Source organism: Salvia splendens, chromosome 15, assembly GCF_004379255.2.
Source record: "Salvia splendens isolate huo1 chromosome 15, SspV2, whole genome shotgun sequence".
Classification (NCBI taxonomy): Eukaryota; Viridiplantae; Streptophyta; class Magnoliopsida; order Lamiales; family Lamiaceae; genus Salvia; species Salvia splendens.
The window spans coordinates 8,507,798-8,517,842 of record NC_056046.1 but is presented as its reverse complement, the minus strand read 5'-3'; the positions used below and the strand labels follow the sequence as shown (position 1 = coordinate 8,517,842).

Genomic DNA, 10,045 nt, shown 5'->3' with positions numbered 1-10,045 from the left:
TGATCATGATCACATAACGTAATCTGGGTGTACACTGACACAGACACCAACCAAACTTCTAGAACACTAAGTATAGTCTTGATTCTTCTAGAACACTAAGTATAGTCTTGATTCTTTTTAATCTTAAAAAACCAGAATTTTAAAAATAATCATAAGCCATAAGGGGTACTCAAATTTTTTTACAGGTTATAAGATCGAATCAACACTAACGGAAAAGAATGCCAATCATCATCAATGGAGTAAACAATTTTGAATAAATTAAATACCACTGCATAATTAGTATTCAATGAGTGGATTTAAATTTGAAATAGATGTATTTTCCAATTTCCATGGCTAAATTTTCGTCCGAATTCAATTTTAAAAGGCTCCACACGTGTCCCACCACCCCTTGCATTATACTATATGTTTCCCTCTTTCTCTCTCTATCTCTTCACAGCACTGGCAAATGCAATGCACTCTTCTTCTGGTGGGGGCCTTCAAACCATCTCTATCTAAACCAGCATCATCATTATCTTCAATCTTTTAGTAAGTGTTTCTTGTTTTACTTCACATATTTGTAGGTACATCAGTTAACTAAACCCATTTTCAGTAATTTTTTTTTCAACGTTAGCTTAAAACTCCTTTTGCATGAACGAAATTATCATAAAAAATCCTATCTTTTTGGCATTTTCACTGACCCTTTTCTGTTATCTTTTGGAAAGGTTATACTTTTTGAATATTATAAAGTTAAAAAAAGCATACTTTCTGCACATTCTGATCTTCTTGCATTATGATTCATTCAACTTTTCATCTCTTTCTGCATTCGTTGTTTCAGGGTGATGATTATTAAGGTATTGATTTTCAGTACTTTCCAGAAGTAACAGAAACTGACAATTATTGCTGTAATAAAAGATCTTTTAGGGATAATTGTTGGTGTCCTAAAACATAGCACATGGGCTTGTTTTGATTGGCTACAGCCTCCTACCATCTCCTTGTCTGAATTCATTACAACTTTCTTGTTTTGCAGCTAGTCTACGCAAGCATAATCTGTCCATTTTGCCTCAAATGTTGTATGTATAGTTGTATCTGGGGTAGCCTTCCTATTGATATTGGGTTGTTGTGGAGCTTCAATGGGTGAATCTTTGGTTGAAAGGCCAACTTTGGAGAAGAAGGTATGCTGATTTTTCCCTTTACATAGTTGGTTTAGTCCAATTTATTTGGATTTTTTGCTCTGATTGTTTGTTTTGTTATGTGGCAATAGATTCTTAAAATATTTCTCCTTGTTTGGCATCTTGTTGGGGGAAGTGGTGTGCTTTTGATTTTTGTTAGGTTCTTGAATTTAGTATTATTACACATGTTGCAATAGTCAATAGTTTAGTGTTTTCACACATGTTGCAATAGATTATTGAAATGTTACTCATAATTTGGTAGTATTATGGTTCTTGAAATTGCTGTCTAATGGTTAGTTTTGATTTGATCAGCTAGATTCTTGAATAAAGTTTTTGACTATTGTATTCTTGAATATGTTGCAAAGTTTCTTGAACAAAGTTGATATGTTTCTGACATACACAGATGGATGAGTCCTTTAAGCCTAGTGCTGGACTGGATGTGTCTATTTCATTTGGTAGATTTGAGAATGATGTTCTCTCTTGGGAGAAATGGTCGTCGTTTTCTCCGAATAGGTATTTGGAGGAGGTCGGGAGTCTATCGACTCCCGGATCAGTAGCTCAGAAGAAGGCCTATTTTGAGGCTCACTACAAGAGAATTGCTGCTAGGAAAGCTGAGGAATTGGGGGAGGAAAAGTCGATAGTCCCTGCTGCTCGTAGCTTAGATGAGTGGAGCATTGATGATTGTGGGGAGGGTTCGTGTGGGATCGATGCAGAACTAGGTCTGTCCAACGGTGATAGACCAGTTGAGGTGGCTGCAGAGGCAGAGTATGCATCTACTAATGCAACTTCTGCCAATGAATTGAAAAAAGATGACGATAGTTTTGATTCTAGTAAGGAGGAATCCACGTTGGATGTTTTCGTAGATGGGATTAGGGAAAGAGACCGTTCTGATGTTGGAGTCGTGAGTGAGGGGTGTTTGGCTGACGAAGGTAAGGAAGAGTTGAACCGTGAGGCCGTCGAGCTTGGACCTAATGCCACTGTAGAAGCTGCTTCGCCTGAGGTGGAGAAACCACCGAGAAAGAAAAATGGTGCGAAGGAATTAACTCCTAAGTCGAATGTAGCTCGGAAGGTAGAAACTAGAACTCTTTTACTGCACAGATTTAACAATGATGTTGATGATCTGTTGAGTTTTTTAGTTACTTCTTTCTGTTTTTGAAGGCGAGTTCGACTAAAAGGGACACAAACTCGAGTAGGGTTCAGGCGAAGCCTTTGCCATCTTCGACTCCTAGGAATTTCAAGGCAGCGCCAGTGTCCACTCCCACGTCCGCTTCACAGCCCTTGATGAAGAGAGCGAATGGATCACAAGTGACTAAAAGTACGAGAGGAGCTTCCAAGTCGTTGCACACGTCTCTTATATTGGATCCGAGCTCTTTGCCTGCTCAATCCATGACTAGGAGGTCACTGATGGTGGAGAAGATGGGGGATAAGGACATCATCGGACGAGCATTCAAGACTTTTCAGAATCGCGTGGATGGATCTTGCAACGAGGGCAAATCCAGCACTGTGAAGAAGGTGAGCCTCATGGTGTTGAAATAGTGATATCTTGATCTCTTTGGTGCCTATTGGTCTAGAAACTGTTGAATTTTTTATGTTATATCCTTTGCAGGTGACATCTACTCCTTCGGAGGCGAGGATGTCAACTCCTCCCATTCGTAAAATGAGGGATGATGCTGAAAAGGCGTCTGCTCGAAGGAATCAAGCTGGATCAAGATCAAAACCTTCTGAGACCAGGTGAGTTATGGTTTTATAGTAATGGTTAGGTGTCGAGAAACAGGTAGTGTGAGGTTGATTGGGTTCGTATATAGCAGATCGTATAGAGGTAGTCTGGTGATGGATAAGAAAAACACGAACATTTCTGCTGCCTCGTCTAGCATTAGCTTCAGAAGCCATGACAGAGCTGAGAAAAGGAAAGAGGTGCATTCTTGATCTTTCCTTCTTTTCTAGTGCTGTTTTATCGTGTTTTTTTGGATGCTCGTTGGAGTAATTTTAGTGAAGTTATCGCAGTTTTTGAAGGATTTGGAGGCGAAATCAGTGGCCAAAGCAGCAGAAAATGCTCAACTTAGTGTAAAATCAAAGGTACTAAATCTGTATATATGTAGTTTGTTTGTGTGAGTTATTTGAGAAGAATAATAAATGGTTCAAATTGTTCCACCATTAATCAAAGTGATGCTTATCTACAAATGAAGTGTGATAACTTAAAGAGGCAAATCTGATTTAGGAAGAAAAGGATTCTGAGATTAGAAGATTGAGAAAGAGCCTCAATTTCAAGGCCAAGCCTCTGCCTTCCTTCTATAAGGATCGAACGAAAGCACACCTCGAAAAGGTACGTGTCTTATATCAGACAGTCTGACGGCCCTGACTTGAATCCGAACACTATGACATTCACAAAACAACAAAATTATGTCATACTCATACGTCGTGCCACATTTGACCCATGAGATAGTCTTAGAGAAGTTGATGTGTATACTCATACGTCGTGCCACATTTACCAACAACGAGATTCACCAGCAACTAATGAAACTGGCTTGAAATTGTAGGATCCTCGCAACAAGGAGCTCCACTAGCAACTAACGCGGCCTGACTAAAGAACGTTCGTGCCACATGTCCGGTGACATGGAGCTTACTCCAGAAGCATCGGGCTCTTTGCTAGCTGAAAAATTATGGCAATTTTTGGAAGGTGTGTGAAGCTGCATAGGATTGTAACATGTGATAGCCATTTAAACTGCAGTGGTAACATTTTTATTTTTTTATCGATTTATTGTTTGAAAGATTCATATGTATATATAGTACTAGTATTAGTACGTTTTTATGTGACCACATTTGTTATTAGCTGTGAATTTTTCAGAATGGAAATTTTATGCTAGTATTAGTGTGATAAGTTTTTGTGATGAGATATAGGAGGGTCTTACTCAACTTTTTGTGATGTAAACATTATTAGTGGATAACAATAGAACAAAAAAAAGTAGTAACCTATAATTTCAAACTATTGATCCGATTTTCCTTTCTTTCATGCTTATTGGATTTTTCTTGACGTTTGCTCATATGATCACATTCTGTATGTATGTGACTTAACCTTTAAACTTACACTGATTTCTACACAACTTTTTTTTTTTCATTTTGGAGAGAGAATTTCTATGTAATTATGATCGTATACTAATATTATAACATTACACACATTCTATATGAAATTAAAAATTTGAATTAAATAAAAATCCTTTCTAAAAATGTCTTTACTTTCCTAAAAAGCTGTATTTAAGATTTCAATTTAATCCTTGAATTCGAGCTTAGCCGAACATAGAGCTCTTGAGTCGTTCAACGTCCGATAGTTTCACAGGCTTCACTATGAACTCCTTGGCACCCTCTTCCAAACATCTATAACACACAAATTTAACATTAAATATTAATTATACTTTATTGCAAACCATTTTTCAAACCACAATTGTGAATAGATTATATACAAAGGAGTCACATAAGAAAGGAATGACAAAAAACTTTAAACGACCTAAAGAAAAGAAGAGAGGAAGTTGTTTTCCTACTAATTTATGGACCATGGTTGCACCAAACATTTTATTTAATAAATTAATTAATCTTTTCACACTTTGCCTAAAGGATATAACGCCCATATTCAGTGATTTTGACACATTGGAGTATTTTTTTTTCAATAAAGAAATCCAAAACAATTTTTAATAGCTAATTAAACTACTTTGAGAATTACACTAATTAATTAAACTAGTTTAATTAGGGAGATAATTACCTGTCAATCCGAGCCACAACATTCTCTGATGACATGATCACTACTGGTGTTTCTCTAAAAGTGGAGGAACCCTATTTGAAACATGCATACGTTATCCCATGTTTCAGTCTCGTATTTTATTGAAAAACAAAATTGAAACATAATGGGACCAATTAAATTAAATAAATTTCTCACCGACCACCTATAGAGCCAATAATAATAAATGAGTTAAAGAAATTAATTTATTAATTAATTAACTAACCTTTATCTTTTTCAGCAACTCAAAGCCAGTCATTCCAGGCATGCAATAGTCTGTAATAATCAGATCCACTTTTATCTCCTACAAAACAAAATAAAATCAGTCAACGCCACATAAACAAAATCATTAACAAAACAAATCATATTTTTCCAAGTTACATTATAATTAGCAGAGCCTTCCTCTTCGTGTAGACCTAAATACTGCAAAGCTCTTCTCCCACTATCAACTGACGTCACTGTAAAAATCTCAAAATTATTTTAAAAAATCACCATGATTTAGGAATAAAAATTATTCAAAAAAACTGTATCTATCAATCTTACCTTTGCAAGAAGTGATTCTTAGCAACCTTTCAATGACTTTCCTATCAACAAGACTGTCATCAACGGCAAGAACATGAACTTCATTTGAATCCAAACATGGTGAAAACTCACAATTTTGGGCCATTTTCGATACAAAAAAAAGAAGAAAATAGAATTTGCAAAACCCAAACTATGTGCAAAGAATCTTCAAGCTTATTTGCACGTTATATAAGAAGTATTGGAAGTTGGAACAAGAAAAGAACAAAATCGAAAACGTGAAGTGGATGAAAGAAAAGTATGAGCCAATACATATAAAGAGTGAGATTTGTGTGTGTATATTATGCAAGAAAATTTCAAAATAAAATCTGGTGAAAATCTGTTTTTGTAGTGTATGAAATTGAAAAGTATACGGCTGAGATTCTGGAATCATTATTATGGCTTTGGTTGATCCGATTTTCCATATCACAATAGACTTTTTTGAGATTTTTGTCTAAACTCTATCTTTTTATGATTGTTTTAGTAATAATTAATTCGCTCGACATAGTATATTACTAAATGTGTCAAAAATAATGTGACCGGATTAATTTGATACCTCTTCAATGAATTGTGTTAATTATATTACATGCATGATTTTTAAAATATGAAATAAGAGATTGCATTATTCAAATCAAAGTGTACAATATCTAGAAGATTATGAGATTTATTGTTTGTTTTGTGTACGTAGTATGAAACGTGTGTGGATTGATGTACTATAATGTATTGTGTTAATTTCAATGTTAAATTAGCATTTATGGAAGTACTATATTCAAAATATTTACCTTTGAAATCAATTATTCTAACTAATTATATTATATATATTCGTCTCCATATTATAAAATAAAATCATCTAAGTTACTCAAGGTAGTATAATAGTTGAAGGGAAAATTTCGAGGGAAAAGTCACAAGTTTGAACTAAATACACCGACCTCTTTAAATTTAAGTCTACTGTAACTCTAAATATATTTTAGTCGAATGTCACAAATGTATGCCGAAACTTAACTGTTATCAATAAAATGATATCTTTGTAATTATTCTTTTAGCATAACCAATACCGCCCACACATTTGATAACCAATCAAAACACGAAAAGGACAATTTTTTAATTTTTTAATATTGTTATCATATAGGGTAAAGAAAAAAAATGGAGGATCAATTAGGAATAGGTTAACCAATTTGTTACCACCCTACTTCTAGCTCTACTTTATTTTCATAATCAACTTAATTTGTTGCAAGATAGATAGTTGCGTGCTGAGATATACTTGGATGATTTAGATTTGGTGTATAGCATCTAAAGATTTTGTATTAATTATTAGCTAATTATCAATGCTATTTTTAACCAACTATTGTACATTATATAACAACGCATCCTTTAATCAATTTCAAATGCAAGTTTCTATCAACATTTTATCACAAATTCGAATTGGAATGTTTCTATTAATAAGAAAGATAAAGAGATGGGTAAAAGAATATCACGAGGGTCGAACAAGATCTTTAAAGGTCCCATAGATAATTTGCTTTATATTGAAATAAAACAAAATAAAGCATGCCTTTATTTAAACAAAATTTTATGTCCATACACTGATCTGCACGCATGCTCATCAATGAGAGGCGGCGGACTTTGGCGGAGAAGCGGTGGTCCAAAGGGTTGGGATGAGTAGTAGGGACGGCGCCGCCCTCCCTCCCATTATTTCTTGTGCTTCATTTTCTTTTTCTAGCTTAAGAAAATTTGTGATATTTGCTTTGGATTATAACGTGGAATTTAGATTTCGAATTTATGTTTATGTAATGAGAACATTTCCCGTTTATTTTATCTAAATAGAGTTTGATAACAAAATGCAAATCATAATTCTTTAACACTGTCCGTAGAATAGCCTTAATATTTGGGCTAGTTATCTCACCTTGACAATGCCTACATATCAAGTATTAACACATATGAAAGTCACTAGATTCACCAATGAATATTTTTGGTCTAACAAAAAAATACACCCATAATAAAGGACCACAACTAGGGATTAGTGAAATATTCGTAATTCATATAATTGAACCCTAAATTTTAAAGGGATAGTAGTCACCAAAAATCATACTGTTTGGTCTAATTTTGATATTTTTCACCAACTTTAATTGGATTAAAATATCATAAACTTTACATTCTGCTTGTTATTTTCCAATTCGACCTAAATAAGATATTTTTTCAGTGAAAACCTACTCTATGTGGGCAACCAAGAAACATTTATGATATTTGGACCACCTTTTAAGTTCGTCACTAGATAAAAAAAACCACGTAGAAAACCACGTTGATTTAGTTGTACCAAGTAGGATAAAAAAATCATGTATGTTAGTTGGATATGGTGATGGACTAGCAATGGGTAATAACAAATGGAATGTAAAATTTGTGATATTTTAAATCAATTTTAAATTTGTACAAAATACAATAATTAGACCAAAGTTTGTATTTTTAAGAACCAATATCTCAATTCTAAAATATTAAGACAGTAATTAAATTAAAATGTACCAACGATAAGGACCACAATTAGAGATGAGTGAAATATCTAAAATTTGAATAATCGAATAAGTTCAAAGTCCAAATAACACATAGATTAATTAATTTAACATATAGATTAATTTAACATATAGATTAATTTAACAAATAGATTTTAATTATATAACATATTTTATTTAAATATTTATCATAACATATACTCCATACAAAAATTAACAAATAGGAGTAATTGAAATGAAGTCTTTTTTTGGATATTTCAGATTTAGTTATAAAATTCTGTATATTCAAATTCGGACTTCCAAACATTTCGCAGGAGTTCAAGTTTATATTCTCTCAAAATTCAATTTTTCCTATGAATCTATGATTAGGCAAAAATCACATCTGAAAATTGAATGTTGAGCCCGTAGACACTATGTAATAAACACAAGTTCGAAACAAGTTGTTTCAAAACACATCCAACTCTAGTAGCATAATTAGGTGCATACCTAAAATCGACTTAGGTCAATTGTCACAATTTTTGTTAAAAAAAATACGTTCATCTACGACGAGAACTTGATTGAATGAACTGAAATACTACTAGTACTTTGGCGTTGGATTTCAAAGTTATGCTTGAGTTCGAAACATTAGATTTGGAATTAGAAATGGATTGCAACTAAGGGTAATCCCGAAATAATAATCAGGTCAGGTTCGAGCCATGTTCCGGGTTCGGATACCCCGATTTTTGAAGTCAGATCCGCGGATACCCAATTTGACTAAGGATCCCACAAAGCTGCTTTGACAAACCGCTAATTATCTGTAACTGACAATTAACCAGTTCCAGTTCCAGTTCCAGTTACAGTTAACAGTAAATAACTTTAATAACGATATACATAGAATATTGCAACCCTGAATTATTAAGAAAGTACTGTAGAATTCTGGTAGATTTAAACTCGCATGCAATCCTATTGAAACTGTAGGTCCAGCACAAAATGCTCACACACAAAAAAATTACTAGTAAATCGCAGCAACAAATCTGAATTCAATTCTAACAGATGATTACACTAAAATTTCCCAACAATTTTGGATTAATGCAACAAATCTCAAACAAAATCATAGCACAAGGAAAAGTCAACAAATCGATCGAATTAGAAACACCACCTGCAATATTAGGGCAAAATTCTCCCCCTATTTCTTCTGGAACAGCTTGCTTTTGTTGTACTTGAGTTTAATCCAATTGACGCCGACGGTTGCCCCCTCCTTCACTTTCTTCGCCGCTACCTTGGTCTTCTCATACCCCACCGCCGCCACAACCTTAGTTTTCTCGCATCCGGTGGCGGTCACTTCCTTGGTCTTCACGAAACTCTCGCTGAATTTCTTTGACAGCTTCGGAGCTCCGTCGCCTCCCGCGGCGTTGCTTCCGCTCCATGAATTTCCGTTCGACGCCATCGGATTTTTTTTCTAGGGCGAAAAAGAGGGGAAAATCAGTTTGGTGGTTTTAGAAGATTCGAGGAGTATTCTCGATTTGGAAGACGGAGGAGAATTCTGCACCTCAAGAATTTGCCTATGAATATTTGATTCCGAATTTCGGAAAAGTTTTGGGATTTTGGCTTTTAGAGCATCTCCAATAACCGGCGTCACCACCGCGATGCCGATTTTTCGCCGACGCCGGTTTGACGCCGAACCATTGGAACCGGCGTCGGCGAAATCGGCGTCGCCATGCCGATTCCCGCGCTGACGCCGGTTCCGACGCCGATCCTCACGGGCGCCATTGTGCGTCCCGGATCGGCGCCAAACCGGCGTCGGATTTAAATATTTTTTTTTGTTTTTCGAAAACACTATATATACGCGCGTTGAACCTCATTTTCATTCGCACCACTTGTTTTAACGAGTATTCTCTCTACCTTACTTTCTGTTCAAGATCAATTTAAGAAATGAGTAATGCCGGTGGTAGTGGTGGGGATGCGGATGAGTACGAGCGTATGATGAACGAAGAGCTAGATGCCTATACGAGCCGTGAGGTTGATCGATGGATGCAGAGTTATATGCAGCCGGCAGCACCTCGCCCACGACCGTGATCATGAAGCTGCAC

The 10,045-nt window shown here is 35.3% G+C and overlaps 2 protein-coding genes across 4 annotated transcripts; one reads left to right on the top strand and one right to left on the bottom strand.

The window, feature by feature from the left end:
* The first annotated feature begins 388 nt into the window (after window positions 1-388).
* On the top strand, window positions 389-4,026 carry LOC121769441 (protein WVD2-like 7). Of its 3 annotated transcripts, none has more exons than XM_042166245.1 (9): window positions 389-525; window positions 1,007-1,151; window positions 1,552-2,217; window positions 2,307-2,660; window positions 2,755-2,879; window positions 2,957-3,062; window positions 3,153-3,224; window positions 3,367-3,471; window positions 3,686-4,026. In XM_042166245.1, the coding sequence occupies exons 2-9, from the start codon at window positions 1,110-1,112 to the stop codon at window positions 3,710-3,712; spliced, it is 1,497 nt and encodes a 498-aa protein (XP_042022179.1). In that variant the 5' UTR covers window positions 389-525; window positions 1,007-1,109; the 3' UTR covers window positions 3,713-4,026. The 3 variants fall into 3 exon arrangements, with proteins under 3 accessions (XP_042022179.1, XP_042022177.1, XP_042022178.1); XM_042166243.1 differs by having other exon boundaries at window positions 3,144-3,224; XM_042166244.1 differs by lacking the exon at window positions 389-525 and adding an exon at window positions 568-830 and having other exon boundaries at window positions 3,144-3,224.
* A 301-nt stretch (window positions 4,027-4,327) lies between these two features.
* LOC121769443 (two-component response regulator ARR3-like) lies at window positions 4,328-5,843 on the bottom strand. The gene is made up of 5 exons (XM_042166246.1): window positions 5,461-5,843; window positions 5,299-5,375; window positions 5,144-5,221; window positions 4,903-4,973; window positions 4,328-4,520 (listed from the first exon to the last, which is right to left on the bottom strand). Exons 1-5 carry the CDS (start codon window positions 5,582-5,584, stop codon window positions 4,433-4,435), a joined length of 438 nt encoding a protein of 145 aa, XP_042022180.1. The 5' UTR covers window positions 5,585-5,843; the 3' UTR covers window positions 4,328-4,432.
* Window positions 5,844-10,045: the final 4,202 nt, after the last annotated feature.